This window comes from Palaemon carinicauda, chromosome 1, assembly GCF_036898095.1.
Source record: "Palaemon carinicauda isolate YSFRI2023 chromosome 1, ASM3689809v2, whole genome shotgun sequence".
Lineage (NCBI taxonomy): Eukaryota > Metazoa > Arthropoda > Malacostraca > Decapoda > Palaemonidae > Palaemon > Palaemon carinicauda.
Genome location: NC_090725.1, coordinates 111,592,049 through 111,610,402, shown reverse-complemented (window position 1 = coordinate 111,610,402; position 18,354 = coordinate 111,592,049). Strand labels below are relative to the sequence as shown.

Below are 18,354 nucleotides of genomic sequence, written 5' to 3'. Positions count from 1 at the left end.
AGCTTCCCCCAATAGGAGAAGAAGAAGAAGAAGAAGAAGAAGAAGAAGGAGGAGGAGGAGGAGGAGGAGGAGGAGGAGGAGGAGGAGGAGGAGGAGGAGGGGGAGAAGAAGAAGAAGAATGGCAAAGAATTTCAAAAGGAGTAAAAGAAAAAAATGTTGGTTTAATCAACTGAGGTTTTGTGGGGTCTTCCCAAGCATAGATAGTCTATCAAAGAGAGATAGGAGAGATTGCTATGAACTCTGCCTTTCTTGCAAATAGGGTTTGACTAGTGGATGAGGTTGACGTAAACATTAATTCTTAAGTTATTTAGTTAAATTTTAAGAAAACTAATAAGAATAACTAATTATTAAACTGTTAAGATGCGTTAAAGTGGTTTTTTTTAAATATTTTTTTCAATTTTTTACCAAGAGCCTTTTATGTATTTTAGGTCATTCTTATTTCAAGACTGTAATATCTTGCTAATACCCATTTCTATAGCTTTTCTAGAAATTTTAAATTTTTTTAATATTTCTTTTATAAAAGATAAAGAATAGGGTATTAGCAAGAATATGAATATTATAAAATATACAACAAAAGAAATTGAATAATGTGGTTTTAATATTTAACATGAATAAGCTACATTCATCCTTAAAATAATTAAAAATTGAAGAATTTTTTTTTTTTATAAAAGATAAAGATAAATATTACCCACGAATGGCATTTAATACCGAATTCTATCTTGGGAATATATATCCACTTGGAATTCATTGTATGGTAACAGCTTCTGGCTGGGCAGAAATTCGAACGCCTACCTATTCGGCCGGAAACCATGCCTGCGAGGACTCTACCAACTGAGCCACCAAGAGAGATAGAGTATTAGCAAGAATATAAACATAAAGATATGCATCGAGAGATAAGGGATTAATGCCTGGTAAACTTCAAAGCCATGTTAATCACTTATCTTTTGATGAATGTCTTTATCATGTTTATATTCTTGCTAGTACCCTTTTTTATAGCTTTTATAAAAAAATCCAAAATTTCTAAATTTTTCAAAAATTCTTGTAGCTTATTTGTGCTAAATTTCGTAGCGATATTAATCCCTTTTTCTTTTGATACACATCTTTTATTGTTTATATTCTTGCTTATATCCTATTTTTAGCTTTTATGAAAAATCTTCAATTTTTAATTATTCTAAGGATGTTCTTTAGCTTTCTCTTTCTTTATTTCAAAGCCCCATTATTCTCTTTCTTGTGATGCATATTTTATAATATTTGTATTCTTGCTAATACCCTATTCTGTAGCTTTTATAAGGAAAATCTTAAAATTTTAATTATTTTAAGGATTCCAGTATCTTACTTATGCTTTATTTCAAAGCCACATTATTCCCTTTTATTTTAATGCATGTCTATTATTTTTATATTCTTGCCAATACCCTATTCTTTATCACTTCATGAAATCTCCATTTTTTAAATTTTTAAGGATACACGTAGATTACTGATGCCCCATTTCGTAACCATGATCGCTTTATTTGTATCTAAAATCATGAAACTTTTATTATTTTAAGAATGTCTGTAGTTTACTCGTGCTAAATTTCGAAGCCATACTAATATATTTTCTTTTATTGCTTATCTTTTTTATTAATGTATTCTTGCCATTACCCTATTCTTTACCATTTCATGAAATTTAAAATTATTTAATTTTTTAAGGGTGCATGTAGCCTACCAATGCCCTATTTTGAAACCACGCCCTCTCTATTTGTATCCATAATTACCCCTCTATTCTCCTACCTCCGCAGGTCTCCCTTCCTCACTACCGAACGAAAGGCTTCCTGCGCTACAGCGAGAAGCGGTACAGACAGTTCTTGGCCCTGAAGAGGTCCCATCCAGACACGTTCCTCGTTCCCTGTTACGACATGGACATCATGTGGCACACACACCAGGTATGGAAGGATAGGTTGTTCGTTTTCAACTATTTTTTTACAAATAGGGTTGACCTGTGACCTCTGGTAAAGTGGTGAGTTAACCTGTGAACTCTGGTAAAGTAGTGTGTTGACCTGTGACCTCTAGTAAGGTGGGGTTTTACCTGTGACCTCTGTTGAGTTCGGTTGACCTGTGATCTCTGGTATGGTGGGTTGACCTGTGACCTCTAGTAAGTTTGGTTTCACCTGTAACCTCTGGTGAGGTGAGTTGACCTGTGACCTCTGGTACGGTGGGTCGACCTGTGACCTCTGTTGAGTTCGGTTGACCTGTGGCCTCTGGTACGGTGGGTCGACCTGTGACCTCTAGTAAGGTGGTGAGTTGGCCTGTGACCTCTGGTAAAGTGGGTTGACCTGTGACCTCTGGTATGATGGGTTGACCTGTGATCTTTAGTATGATGGTGAGTTGACCTGTGACCTCTGGTAAGGTGATGGGTTGACCTGTGACCTCATGACTTTTGGTAATGTGGGTCGACCTGGAACCTCTGGAAAGAGGTTTTGACCTCTGACCTCTGTTAAGTAGGGTTAACCTGTGACCTCTGATAAGGATGAATTTGTGCTTATTAATGAAGGAACAGTAATGAACTCTTATTGAGGAAGGTCCTGAAGATAATAGAGATTCAAAAGTTTGAATAAATATTATATATAAAGAGTAAGGAACAAAGAAACAAAGTTAAGGATAGATAGGACCTTATTATCTTAGATATTAACAATTGCCACTTGAACTTATCCTTGCACCTTGGCAGGACCAAATTCATAAGGGTCAGGTTTGGGATTTTAACGGTAGCTGACTTTTAGAAGTCGATTTTGAATCTGGTTTAAAGTCTCCGCCCTTTTAAACGAGAGAGAGAGAGAGAGAGAGAGAGAGAGAGAGAGAGAGAGAGAGAGAGAGAGAGAGAGAGAGAGAGAGAGAGCAAAGGGGTTAAGTTCATCGCCCTTTTTTAAACACTACTGAGAGAGAGAGAGAGAGAGAGAGAGAGAGAGAGAGAGAGAGAGAGAGTAAAGGGGCCTAAGTTCATCGCCCTTTTTTAAACACTACTGAGAGAGAGAGAGAGAGAGAGAGAGAGAGAGAGAGAGAGAGAGAGAGAGAGAGAGGAGAGAGAGAGAGAAGATTTGAAATTTTATTAATAAGTTTCTTAAAGGTCGATTTCCATCTGTTTCTTAATGTCCCACCCCTTTTAAACACTATTGGAATAAGGATCTCAGAGAGAGAGAGAGAGAGAGAGAGAGAGAGAGAGAGAGAAGAGAGAGAGAGAGAGAGAGAGAGAGAGAGAGAGAGAGAGAGGAGAGCAGATTTGGGATTTTATTAATAAGTTTCTTAAAGGTCGATTCCATCTGTTTTATAATGTCCCTGCTCCTTTTTAAACACTACTGGAATATGGATCCTAAAGAGAGAGAGAGAGAGAGAGAGAGAGAGAGAGAGAGAGAGAGAGGGGTGATAAAAGTAAATAACCTGGGGAGGAAATGAAATGAAATATCTGCACACAAAGTAAGAAATCTTGTCTTTCATAGTTATGAGAAAGAGACGGCGAATAATATCTCATCCGAGGGAATTCATGACCGTCTTGGAGGGCCTCAAGGTTTCCTAGCTTGACTTTCTTTTAGCCTTCCTTGGTCCTGAGCCAATGAAGGACATCGGAGTCGCTGGAGCAAAAGAGGAGGAAGACGGAGAGAAGTTGTTGGTGGCGGAGGATAAAGGATAGGGTTATCAGTAAAGGATGATAGTGGAAAGAGGAGTGGAGTATGTGAAGATATGCAAAAGAGGAGGAGGAGAAAGAGGAGAAGTTGGTGGTGGTGGATGGTAAAGGATAGGGTTATCAGTAAAGGATAATAGTGGAAAGAGGAGTGGAGTATGTGAAGATATGCAAAAGAGAAGGAGGAGGAAGAGAAGGAGTTGGTGGTGGAGGGCAAAGGATAGGGTTATCAGTAAAGGATGATAGTGGAAAGAGGAGTGAAGTATGTGAAGATATGCAAAAGAGGAGGAGGAGGGAGAGAAGGAGTTGGTGCTGGAGGGCAAAGGATAGGGTTATCAGTAAAGGTTGATAGTGGAAAGAAGAGTGAAGTATGTGAAGGTATGCAAAAGAGGAGGAGGAGGAAGAGAAGGAGTTGGTGGTGGAGGGCAAAGGATAGGGTTATCAGTAAAGGATGATAGTGGAAAGAAGAGTGGAGTATGTGAAGATATGCAAAAGAGGAGGAGGAGGAAGAGAAGGAGTTGGTGGTGGAGGATAAATGATAGGGTTATCAGTAAAGGATGATAGTGGAAAGAGGAGTGGAGTATGTGAAGATATGCAAAATAGTAGTAGGAAGAGGAGTTGGTGGTGGAGGGCAAAGGATAGGGTTATCAGTAAAGGATGATAGTGGAAAGAGGAGTGGAGTATGTGAAGATATGCAAAATAGTAGGAGGAAGAGGAGTTGGTGGAGGAGGGCAAAGGATAGGGTTATCAGTAAAGGATGATAGTGGAAAGAGGAGTGAAGTATGTGAAGATATACAAAAGAGTAGTAGGAGGAAGAGAAGGAGTTGGTGGTGGATGGTAAAGGATAGGGTTATCAGTAAAGGATGATAGTGGAAAGAGGAGTGAAGTATGTGAAGATATGCAAAATAGTAGGAGGAAGAGGAGTTGGTGGTGGAGGGCAAAGGATAGGGTTATCAGTAAAGGATGATAGTGGAAAGAGGAGTGAAGTATGTGAAGATATGCAAAATAGTAGGAGGAAGAGGAGTTGGTGGTGGAGGGCAAAGGATAGGGTTATCAGTAAAGGATGATAGTGGAAAGAGGAGTGGAGTATGTGAAGATATGCAAAAGAGGAGGAGGAGGAAGAGAAGGAGTAGGTGGTGGTGGATGGTAAAGGATAGGGTTATCAGTAAAGGATGATAGTGGAAAGAGGAGTGAAGTATGTGAAGATATGCAAAATAGTAGGAGGAAGAGGAGTTGGTGGTGGAGGGCAAAGGATAGGGTTATCAGTAAAGGATGATAGTGGAAAGAGGAGTGAAGTATGTGAAGATATGCAAAATAGTAGGAGGAAGAGGAGTTGGTGGTGGAGGGCAAAGGATAGGGTTATCAGTAAAGGATGATAGTGGAAAGAGGAGTGAAGTATGTGAAGATATGCAAAAGAGTAGTAGGAGGAAGAGAAGGAGTTGGTGGTGGATGGTAAAGGATAGGGTTATCAGTAAAGGATGATAGTGGAAAGAGGAGTGAAGTATGTGAAGATATGCAAAATAGTAGGGGGAAGAGGAGTTGGTGGCGGAGGGCAAAGGATAGTGTTATCAGTAAAGGATGATAGTAGAAAGAGGAGTGGAGTATGTGAAGATATGCAAAAGAGGAGGAGGAAGAGGAGTTGGTGGTGGAGGGCAAAGGATAGGGTTATCAGTAAAGGATGATAGTGGAAAGAGGAGTGGAGTATGTGAAGATATGCAAAAGAGGAGGAGGAGGAAGAGAAGGAGTTGGTGGTGGAGGGCAAAGGATAGGGTTATCAGTAAAGGATGATAGTGGAAAGAAGAGTGAAGTATGTGAAGATATGCAAAAGAGTAGTAGGAGAAAAGAAAGGAGTTGGTGGTGGAAGATAAAAGATAGGGTCATTAGTAAAGGATGATAGTGGAAAGAGGAGTGGAGTATGTGAAGATATGCAAAATAGTAGGAGGAAGAGGAGTTGGTGGTGGTGAGCAAAGGATAGGGTTATCAGTAAAGGATGATTGTGGAAAGAGGAGTGAAGTATGTGAAGATATGCAAAAGAGTAGTAGGAGAAAGAGAAGGAGTTGGTGGTGGATGGTAAAGGATAGGGTTATCAGTAAAGGATGATAGTGGAAAGAGGAGTGAAGTATGTGAAGCTATGCAAAATAGTAGGAGGAAGAGGAGTTGGTGGTGGAGGGCAAAGGATAGGGTTATCAGTAAAGGATGATTGTGGAAAGAGGAGTGAAGTATGTGAAGATATGCAAAAGAGTAGTAGGGGGAAGAGAACGAGTTGGTGGTGGAGGGCAAAGGATAGGGTTATCAGTAAAGGATGATAGTGGAAAGAGGAGTGGAGTATGTGAAGATATGCAAAAGAGGTGGTGGATGGTAAAGGATAGGGTTATCAGTAAAGGATGATAGTGGAAAGAGGAATGGAGCATGTGAAGATATAAAAAAGAGCAGGAGGAGTAAGAGAAGGAGTTATTGGTGGTGGATGGTAAAGGATGATAGTGGAAAGAGGAGTTAAGTATGTGAAGATATGCAAAAGAGGAGGAGTAGGAAGAGGAGTTGGTGGTGGAGAGCAAAGGATAGGGTTATCAGTAAAGGATGATAGTGGAAAGAGGAGTTAAGTAGGTGAAAATATGCAAAAGAGGAGGAGGAGGAAGAGAGGGAGTTGGTGGCGGAGGACAAAGGATAGGGTTATCAGTAAAGGATGATAGTGGAAAGAGGAGTGGAGTATGTGAAGATATGCAAAAGAGGAGGAGGAGGAAGAGAAGGAGTTGTTGTTGGTGGATGGTAAAGGATGGGGTGATCAGTAAAGGATGATAGTGGAAAGAGGAGTGGAGTATGTGAAGATATGCAAAAGAGGAGGAGGAGGAAGAGAAGGAGTAGGTGGTGGTGGATGGTAAAGGATGGGGTTATCAGTAAAGGATGATAGTGGAAAGAGGAGTGGAGTATGTGAAGATATGCAAAAGAGGAGGAGTAGGAAGAGAAGGAGTTGGTGGTGGTGGAGGGCAAAGGATAGAGTTATCAGTAAAGGATGATAGTGGAAAGAAGATTGGAGTATGTGAAGATATGCAAAAGAGGAGGAGGAGGAAGAGAAGGTGTTGTTGGTGCTGGATGGTAAAGGATAGGGTTATCAGTAAAGGATGATAGTGGAAAGAAGAGTGGAGTATGTGAAGATATGCAAAAAAAAAAAGAGGAGGAGGAAGAGAAGGAGTTGTTGTTGGTGGATGGTAAAGGATAGGGTTATCAGTGAAGGATGATAGTGGAAAGAGGAGTTAAGTATGTGAAGATATGCAAAAGAGGAGGAGTAGGAAGAGGAGTTGGTGGTGGTGGAGGGCAAAGGATTGGGTTATCAGTAAAGGATGAAAGTGGAAAGAAGATTGGAGTATGTGAAGATATGCAAAATTGGAGGAGGAGGAAGAGTTGTTGGTGGTGGATGGTAAAGGATAGTGTTAATAGTAAAGGATAATAATAGAAAGAGGAGAGGAGTATGTGAAGATATGCAAAAGAGGAGGAGGAGTTGGTGGTGGTGGAGGATAAAGAACTGGGTTGATAAGGAAAGATGATAGTGGAAAGAGGAGTAGGGTATGTGAATGTGTACAAAAACAGGATGAGGAAGAAGAAAAGGAGTTGCCAGTGGTGAAGGGTAAAGGATAGGCTTAACATTAAAAGGATGATTTTGGAAAGAGGAGTGGAGTATTTGGAGATATGCAAAAGAGGAGAATGAGTTGGTGGTGGGGGAGGTTGAAGGATAAGGTTAACAATAAAAGATGGTAGATGAAAGAGGAGTCGAGTATTATGCCCTAGAAGGAAAAAAAAGAACTAAGTGATGTCACGAGAGAAGTTTATTCTTCCTGTGGGGAGGAAATTAAGTTCATTATGCATATTGCATATGATTTTCCATAATTCTGATCATCCTTTGCAATCAAATCTTCCCAGAGAGTGCCATCCTATTCGTAACACTAGTTAATTCTTATAGTCAGGTCTTCTCCAACATAGGGCTCACTTTACACAGTATTCCAGAAGTTTTATTCCAGCTGTGATAAGATGTGGAATGACCTTCCTAATAGGGTATTTTGAATCAGTGGAACTTCAGACGTTCAAACTTGCAGTAAATATTTTCATGTTGAATAGTCTGACATAAGTCTCTTCTATAGTTTATATATAAAATATCTTTTTTAATGTTGTTACTGTTCTTAAAATATGTTATTCGTATTGTTCATTACTCCTTTTGTAGTTTATATATTTCTGTGTTTCCTTTCCTTGCTAGGCTATTTTTCCTTGTTGAACTTATAGCATCCTGTTTTTCCAACTAGTGTTGTAGCTTAGCTAGTAGTAGTAATAATGATAATAATAATGATAATGATAATAGTACAGTGGTAACCTGTTCGCCTAGCATTCGCATAGCGGCAGATCGATCCGAGTCTGGGACCGTGTGTTTAAGCTGTTTACTGGGGAAGTCACTTATATGGTTGGGCACTACAGTGGCGGGTTGGTCTCTCCTGGCTGACGTTCTGGTGAGCATCTATTCTGATGAAACTGGAACTGAAACCAGACACCTTTGATAATAATAATAACTAGAGGGGCACTCATTAGAGCGCAGACCTCCGCCGCGACAGCTTATTTTCGACCTTTGCTTGACCTTGACCTGGACTTTTGACGCTAGCATGCATTAATTAGCGTGGATTTTCATACACTCAAATATGAACCAAGCTTGAAGTATCTGTGACAACCATGTCCAAACATGGGTGATTACATGAATTGAACATTTTGCCTCCCCGTGACCTTCACCTTTGACCTTGACCTTCCAAAATTTAATCATTTCCAGCTTTTTACACAACATTTAATCCATGCAAGTTTCATTATTCTACGATTAGAATTGTGGTCAGGAAGCTGTTCACAAACACACAAAAAGGGACGAAAACATAAGCTCCTTCCAACTTCGTTGGCGGAGGTAATAATAATAATAATAATAATAATAATAATAACAATAATGATAGAAGAAAATAAAGAAGTAACTGATAATCCAAGAGAAGTTTATTCTTATTTTGTGAGAAGTGAAAGAATTGTAACTAGATGGAAAGCTGAGCTTGCAATTATGAGTCGAACAAGATGAATTCCCAGATGGTTAGACAAGAAAAAAAAAACGAGTTAATAATAAAAATGGGAAAGAAATGATCCAAGAAATCATGGAACGAAGATAAAAATAAGGGAAGTAATGGAAAAGGAAGAAGGCAATAAAAAGAAGGAATGTAGTGTAAAGAAAGAACAGTGAATAGAAGGAAAGTTGTGCGAAGAAGGAAAGCAATGAAAAGAGAGTAATGAAAAGGAGGAACGCAATATAAATTAGGGAACTAGTGTAAAGAAAGAACAGTGAATAGAAGGAAATGTTTGAAAAAAAAGGAAATAATAAAAGAAAGAAAATAAAGAATAGAAAGGAATTGTAAAAAGAAAGAAAGTATTAAAGAGAAGGAAAGCAATGAAAAGAAGGAAAACAATAAAAAGAATGAAAACAATGAAAAGAATTAAAGCATTAAAGAGAAGGAAAGCAATGAAAAGAATGAAAACAATAAAAAGAAAGAAAACAATGATAATAATTAAAGCAAAGAAAATCAGAAAGCAATGAAAAGAAGGAAAACAATAGAAAGAAGGAAAACGATGAAAAGAATTAAAGCATTAAAGAGAAGGAAAGCAATGAAAAGAAGGAAAACAATAAAATGAAAGAAAATAATTATAATAATTAAAGCAAGGAAAATCAGAAAGCAATGAAAAGAAGGAAAACAATAAAAAGAATGAAAACAATGATAATAATTGAAGCAAGGAAAATCAGAAAGCAATGAAAAGAAGGAAAACAATAGAAAGAAGGAAAACGATGAAAAGAATTAAAGCATTAAAGAGAAGGAAAGCAATGAAAAGAAGGAAAACAATTAAAAGAATGAAAACAATGAAAAGAATTAAAGCAAGGAAAATCAGAAAGCAATGAAAAGAAGGAAAACAATAGAAAGAAGGAAAACGATGAAAAGAATTAAAGCATTAAAGAGAAGGAAAGCAATGAAAAGAAGGAAAACAATAAAAAGAAAGAAAGCAATGATAATAATTAAAGCAAGGAAAATCAGAAAGCAATGAAAAGAAGGAAAACAATAGAAAGAAGGAAAACGATGAAAAGAATTAAAGCATTAAAGTGAAGGAAAGCAATGAAAAGAAGGAAAACAATAAAAAGAATGAAAACAATGAAAAGAATTAAAGCAAGGAAAATCAGAAAGCAATGAAAAGAAGGAAAACAATAGAAAGAAGGAAAACGATGAAAAGAATTAAAGCATTAAAGAGAAGGAAAGCAATGAAAAGGAAAACAATAAAAAGAATGAAAACAATGAAAAGAATTAAAGCAAGGAAAATCAGAAAGCAATGAAAAGAAGGAAAACAATAGAAAGAAGGAAAACGATGAAAAGAATTAAAGCATTAAAGAGAAGGAAAGCAATGAAAAGAAGGAAAACAATAAAAAGAAAGAAAGCAATGATAATAATTAAAGCAAGGAAAATCAGAAAGCAATGAAAAGAAGGAAAACAATAGAAAGAAGGAAAACGATGAAAAGAATTAAAGCATTAAAGAGAAGGAAAGCAATGAAAAGAAGGAAAACAATAAAAAGAATGAAAACAATGAAAAGAATTAAAGCAAGGAAAATCAGAAAGCAATGAAAAGAAGGAAAACAATAGAAAGAAGGAAAACGATGAAAAGAATTAAAGCATTAAAGAGAAGGAAAGCAATGAAAAGGAAAACAATAAAAAGAATGAAAACAATGAAAAGAATTAAAGCAAGGAAAATCAGAAAGCAATGAAAAGAAGGAAAACAATAGAAAGAAGGAAAACGATGAAAAGAATTAAAGCATTAAAGAGAAGGAAAGCAATGTAAAGAAGGAAAACAATAAAAAGAAAGAAAACAATGATAATAATCAAAGCAAAGAAAATCAGAAAGCAATGAAAAGAAGGAAAACAATAGAAAGAAGGAAAACTATGAAAAGAATTAAAGCATTAAAGAGAAGGAAAGCAATGAAAAGAGGGAAAACAATATAAAGAATGAAAACAATGAAAAGAATTAAAGCAAGGAAAATCAGAAAGCAATGAAAAGAAGGAAAACAATAAAAAGAAAAAAAAACAATGATAATAATTAAAGTAAGGAAAATCAGAAAGCAATGAAAAGAAGGAAAACAATAGAAAGAAGAAAAACGATGAAAAGAATTAAAGCTTTAAAGAGAAGGAAAGTAATGAAAAGAAGGAAAACAATAAAAAGAATGAAAACAATGAAAAGAATTAAAGCCAGGAAAATCAGAAAGCAGTGAAAAGAAGGAAAACAATAGAAAGAAGGAAACCAATAAAGAGAGGGAAAGCAGTGAAAAGAAGGAAAACAATAGAAAGAAAAAAAACAATAAAAAGGAAAAAAGTAGCAAAGTAATAAAAAGAAAGACAGCAATGGAAAGAAGAAAAGCAATGGAAAGAATTAAAGCTAAGAGAGAGAGAGAGAGAGAGAGAGAGAGAGAGAGAGAGAGAGAGAGAGAGAGAGAGAGAGAGAGAGAGAGATAAAAATCCTCGGAAAGAAAATAAAATGGATGAATTTGCTTATCCAATGATAATAAAATTTGTCTGTTAAATAAAGATAATAAATTTAATGGTACTTATGTGTATACAAAAATTAAATAATTTTAATACGAAACAATATAAAAAATCTATTGAAAGGAAATGAAATGAAAGAATTTGCTTATTCAATGATAATAAAATTTGTTAAATGAAGATGAAAATTTATCGAAATGTACTTATGTGTGTACAATAAATAACAAATATAGTTACAATAGAATAACAAAAGAAAAATGAATTACAATACGAAAAAAATTTAAAAAACTAATGAAAGAAAATAAAAAAGAATAATAGGAAATGTTTAAGCCTTGCGAAAATATATCTAATTATACTTATATGTACAAAATTAAAAAAGAAATTAATTAAAATACGAAACAATATAAAACAATATAATGAAAGAAAATAAAAAAAATTAAAGGAACTGTGTAAGCCTCTGCGAAACAATATAAAAAATCCAATATAAAAACAAAAGAAGTGCATAACCAACCCATCTCCATCAACCCCTCACCAGGATTTCATCCACATATGGCACTTGAGTAATCTCTCTTATAGTTTAATTTCTAATTTTTCCGTTAAGTAAAGATGAAAATTTCTCTATGTATACTTATATGTGTACAAAAATTTGAAAAAATTATTAATTGCTATATGTGACAAATTAAAAAAAAATCTGTTGAAAGGAAATTAAAAATTAAAATTAAAACAAAAGGGAATTAAAATACGAAACAATATGAAAAATATAATAATAAAAAAAAGGAAATGTTTAAGCCTCAGCAAATCTATTGAAAGGAAATAAAAAAATAAAATTAAAATAAAAGGGAATTACAATACGAATATATAAAAAATCTATTGCAAGAAAAAAAAATAAAGGAAATATTTAAGCCTCCCCGGAGGAAGATATTTTGAAAAGGAAATTCGACACTGAAAGTGGCCCTTTCCAAACCCGGAACTAACGGGACCATAAGCAAAAGGTAATGGAAGAAGGAAAGAGGAGAAGAAAAGTGAAGAGACTAAATTGAATCAAAGGACAACTGGTGTAATAATAAAGAGAAGACTGGGAAAGAATATGAAGAGGCGAAGATGGAAAGATGGTGTGGAAAGTGTTCGAGGTGGTTCAAGACTATTTTCATATTTGGAAAGGTTTTTACTTTTTATTTTATTATAGATACGTAGAATGAGAGATAAAGAAGGAATTAAATATACAGTATATTTCAACTGGGCTCCACAAGGCACTAGAAGAATTGGAAGACCCAGGCCTACATGGTCGAGGACTATGAAGCGTGAAGTGGGAGATGATGAATGGAGAAGTATTGATTCAAAGGCTCAGGATATAGACGACTGGCGAAATCTAACCGAAGCCCTTTGCGTCAATAGGTGTAGGAGGAGATAAGATATATATATATATATATATATATATATATATATATATATATATATATATACTGTATATATAATATATATATATATATATATATATATATATATATATATATATAATGTGTATATATATATATAATGTATAAATATATATATATATATATATATATATATATATATGTGTGTGTGTGTGTGTGTATATATATAAACAAATGAGCCACTGTTGGACAAAGGCCTCAGACATGTCAAATATGGTCAGGGCTTTGGCCAATTATCATCACCACGCTGTCCAGCAGCAGAGTGGTGATGGTGGGAGATTTTCGTCTGATTTCTCATAGCAAACCAATCTAGTATATGTGGCCCTGACTAGTACAGGATTGCTGATCATGTTGATACGCAAGCCCTTTCACCACGTTAAGGTATTTACACTCAGTAGGGGAAATATATATATATATATATATATATATATATATATATATATATATATATATGTATGTATGTATGTATGTATGCGTAAACAACTTCAATAACATTAGCAATTTCACATAATAACTCCAAAAGCTTCATTAGTACCTTAAATAAATTCTATCTCATTTACATCTTCATGGGATACACTTGCTTTGGTAATATTTGGCTGGGGGCCAGGGCCTAGGGGCAGCTTTCTATTCCTATACCTATGTAACCCCATTCACCCAGAATCGAGTGGGTCTTGCTGTCCTTCTACCTAGTCATACGATACTTTTCACTAACCTGGCAAGTTCCATTCTCTCCACGGGTCCAAAACTATCTCGAAATACTGATTTGCTTTTTCTACTTTTCATAATTTATTGTAATTTCAAGTGTTCGTAGCCACATATACTACGCTGACCATCTACCTAGTCATACGATACTTTTCACCTACCTGGCAACTTCAATTCTCTCCACAGGTCCAAACCATGTCGAAGTACTGATTTGCTTTTGTTACTAAATAGAATTTATTGTCATTTCAATCATTCGTACCCACATATACTACGCTGACCATCTAACTAGTCATACGATACTTTTCACCTACCCGGCAACTTCCATTCTCTCCACTAGTCCAAACTCGTAGTACTTATTTGCGTTTGTTACTAAATAAAATTTATTTTCATTTCAATTATTCGTACCCACATATACTACGCTGAAAATCTACCTTGTCAGAAAATACTTTTCACCAACCTGGCAACTTCCATTCTCTCCGCAGGTCCAAACCATCTTGAAATACTGATTTGCTTGTTTTACTGAATAGAATTTATTGTCATTTCAATTATACGTACCCACATATACTACTAAATGATTCATCTCATTAGCTTAACTCGTTTTATCTTTTTATTTCACCTGTTGGAGCCCTTGGGCTTATAGCATCCTGCTTTTCCAATTAGGGTTTTTGGTTAGTGATAATAATAATAATAATAATAATAATAATAATAATAATAATAATAATAATAATAATAATAATAATAATAATCCTTTTACAAACACAAGGGAGAATTTATTCATCAATTTTCTGATAAAATCAAACATTTTCTTTCACTTTCCAGTTTTGCATAAACCTTAATACATTTCTTTCTTACTTATTCTGACTCCCCTCTTCTCTTCACCTGCCTTCATTCATTACGTTAAACTCCCAAGTGTAGTTATACGTCCACCAATTCATATTTTAACATTGAATATCATTCATTATATCATTTCCTTGGATTCTAAGTAATCACATAACTAAGGATGCTTATAATCACTGTTTTTTTTCATTAATTTTATAAACATATGTAAATATCTGCCGTTTCTTTTCAATATTCCAATTCATCAGTGTTCCATCTGCTAACTTCAACAATTCAACATTTCTATTCACGATCATATTTTTTTTATCGTCCAACTTTGGTCGTAAATCGAATGTCATTTCTCTGACTTCTGACTCCTTGGAGACATAAGGCAATCATGTCTCAGAATTACTTTGGTTATCATATTTTAACTCGACAATTTACTTTGGTTATCATATTTTAACTCGACAATTTACTTTGGTTATCATATCTGAACTCGACAAATTACTTTGGTTATTCTATTTTAACTCGACAAATTACTTTGCTTAGCATATTCTTAATCAAAAAATTACTTTGGTTATCCTATTTTAACTTTACAAATTACTTTGGTTATCATGTTTTAACTCAACAAACTACTTTGGGCAAAAACTCAGCAAATTGCTTTGGTTATATTTTAACTCGACAAATTACTCTGGTTATCATATTTTAAAGCAACGAATTACTTTGGTTATCCTGTTTTAACTCGACAAATTACTTTGGCTATCATATTTTAACTCGACAAATTACTTTGGTTATAATAGTTTAACTCAATAAATTACTTTGGCTATCCCATTTTAACTCGATAAACTACTTTGGTTATCATGTTTGAACTCGATAAATTAATTTGGTTATCATATTTAACTCAGCAAATTACTTTGGTTAGCATATTTCAACTTAACTAATTACTTTGGTTATCATATTTTAACTCAACAAATTACTTTGGTTATCATGTTTTAACTCGACAAATTACTTTGGTTATCATATTTTAACTCAACATATTACTTTGGTTATCATATTTTAACCCAACAAATTACTTTGGTTATCATATTTCAACTCAACAAGTTACTTTGGTTATCATAGTTTAACCCAACGAATTACTTTGGTTATCATATTTCAACTCAACAAATTACTTTGGTTATCATAGTGTAACTGAACAAATTACTTGCTGCACCATACATTTTATGCTTTATTGTAACATAAGAGTATCTTATACTATTGTCGCCACAGAGATTCCGGTTGAAATAACCCCCACCCCTTGATGACGTCATAGCCAATCGTGTTGTCTCCTCTGTTATTATAGGTTAGAATTTGTAAGGGAGACAGCGTGATTGGCTATGACGTCATCAGGGGGTGGGGCGTATTTTGCCCGGAAGCTCTAAGGCAATACAGTTCCATGCAAGATACAGCTTTTTCCATATACTTTGACACATGTCACATGGCAGTTTCATAAAGAACATGTAATAGTTTTCGTTATGCTAACTTATAATGAACTGTCCTATCCCTCTCAACTATTGTTTAATCGAGTTTACTTCGTTAATCAATATTCATAGCAAATAGTTCCTGGCATACAAAATTTATGAAGATTGACTGTTACAGCAGTGGTATTATTATTATTATTATTATTATTATTATTATTATTATTATTATTATTAGTCAAACTACAACCCTAGTTTGAAAAGCAGGATGTTATAAGCCCAGTGGCTTCAACAGGGAAGAATAGCCCTGTGAAGACAGGAAATTTGGAAGAAGGGAAATTACAAGAGAAGTAATGAATAATTAAGATTGAATATTGTAAGAGCAGTAAAAGTGTTGAAATGTATCTGTTATATATAAACTGTACAGATAATTGTCTGGTGATCGCCAGACTGGGTTTCAAGTCACGCTCAAACTCGTTAGTTCCTTTGGTCGCTGCAACCTCGTCATCCTTGTGAGCTAAGGATGGGGGGTTTGGCGGAGCCTATAGATTTATCTGCCGAGTCATCAGCAGCCATTGCCTGCCCCTCCTTGGCCCTAGCTTGGGTGGAGAGGTGGCTTGGACGCTGATCATATGTATATATGGTCAGTTTCTAGGGCATTGTCCTGCTTAATAGGACAATGTCACTGTCCTTTGCCTCTGCCATTCATGAGCGGCCTAAAATTAAAAACCTTTAAACTTTGAGCTTTTCTGCCTTCGTATATTATCATTATTACTTGCTAAGCTACAATAAAGTAATAATGAAAAAGAAAACAATGAACAAGAGGTAAGCAATGAAAAGAAGGAAAGGAATAAAAGATGAAATCAATAAAATTAAGAGAAACATTAAAACAGGAAGGTGAAAGAAAGAAAGGAAGCAGTTTAAAGAAAGAAAACAATAAAAAGAGAGATAATAAAATGAAGTAAAGCAATAAAAAATTAAAGCAATGAAAAGAAGGAAAGTAATAAAAAGAGTAGGAAATCAATAAAAAGAAGTAAAACAATAAAAATTTAAAGCAGTGAAAAGAAGGAAAGTAATAAAAAAATAGGAAATCAATAAGAAGTAAAACAATAAAAAGTTAAAGCAATGAAAAGCAAACCAACAAAGAATTGAAGTAATGAAAAGAAGGAAAGTAATAAAAAGAAGGAAATCAATAAAAAAGTATCCAAATAAGAAGAAGGTAAGTAATAATATGTATAGCAATAAAAAGAATGAAAACAATAAAAAGAAGAGAAAAGGCCGTCGTGAATAAAATATCTTCTAATAAGATAGAAAGAGTCACAGTTCCAGATGTCATCGAAGACGGGAGACTTCACTTTATAAATTTATTTTCTCCAGAGGGAAAAAAACAGTAATGGACAGTGACCCTCGGAGGAGAAGGACCCCCTTTAGAGATAAAAAAAAAAAAAGAATATGTTAATAAATTCCTGTCTAGGATAGAAAGGAGTTGAAAATAAGTGTCCTTTTCCTTCAGGAGAGAAAGAATCCTTCGTTAAATGGCTGGTGCCCTTTATGGAGAGGGAGAAGCTTCATAGGATGGATGTCCTTGTTGGTTATGGAGAAAAGAAATCGTTAAGAAATCCAGGAAAACTCCATAACGATCCGGAAAAATCAGGAAGAAATCCTGGAAAACGTTGTAGAAGTGCTGGAAAAACCCTAAAGAAATCCGGAAAAAATCGTGTGTTTGTGAGTGTGTGTGTATGGAATTGATACAAAGAGAGTAGTATCATCTGTATGTGCAACAAGCTTGTTTTCAAAGTCAAACCACATATGATGCAAACAGAACAGCATCATCTGCATAGGCAACGAGCCTGTTTTCAAGGTCAAACCACATATGATGCAAACAGAATAGCATCATCTGCATATGCAAGGAGCCTGTTTTCAAGGTAAAACCTTTTATGATGCAAGGAGTAGAATCATCTGCATATGCAAGGAGTCGGTTTTCAAGGTGAAACTCTATATGAGGTAAAGAGTAGCACCATCTGCATATGCAAGGAACCTGTTTTCAAGGTGAAACTCTATATGAGGCAAAGAGTAGTATCATCTGCATATGCAATTCGGCATCAATGACCTTAGATGCCAGGATGCCAGAAAACTTCAAATCAATCAATCTGCATAAGCAACAGGTTTGTTTTCGAGGTCTAACCTCATATGATGCAAAGAGAGTAGCATCATCAGCATGTCCAAGGAGCTTGTTTTCAAGGTCAAACCACATATCATACATTGCTAAATCCCTAGAAAGAGATCTAACTAAACTTAGTGCACAGTATAAGTTGCAAGGACTTGCCTTTATCGCTCAGCTGTATTGAATGCTTTCCCTGGCCCATCGCCGGCTTGAATACCAAATTCTATAGGTTAATCCAAGCTCCACTTCTGTTGGGGAGCTAGGGATTGTCTGCTTGTAAATAACCTGGTAGAATAGGCACCCATGTTTAGCCCACAAGGATGGTAAAGTTGTGGACTATAGTGAGAACTATCGGGCTCTAAATGGTGCACTGTAAGCATTACAGAAGGATTTTTGGCATCTTTTGTCATTCGGCAATAAATGGCCTCCCTGGCCCAAGTTATTGAGAAATGCTTCTAGACTTCCTCTATTTTTTATTAATAAAAAAGGATAGTTGGCACCATAGCACTCGCTGGAAAGTGGGGTGTGGTTGGAAACCAAATAATCTTCCATG

The 18,354-nt window shown here is 35.2% G+C and overlaps 1 protein-coding gene across 1 annotated transcript in view; it reads left to right on the top strand.

The window, feature by feature from the left end:
- The first annotated feature begins 1,778 nt into the window (after positions 1 to 1,778).
- LOC137650926 (uncharacterized) overlaps positions 1,779 to 18,354 on the top strand; it is a 144,421-nt gene continuing 127,845 nt past the window's right edge. Inside the window, exon 1 of the mRNA XM_068384073.1 lies at positions 1,779 to 1,919. Coding sequence (XP_068240174.1) covers positions 1,893 to 1,919 — 27 coding nt within the window. The 5' untranslated portion in view covers positions 1,779 to 1,892. The remainder of the gene's footprint in view (positions 1,920 to 18,354) is intronic.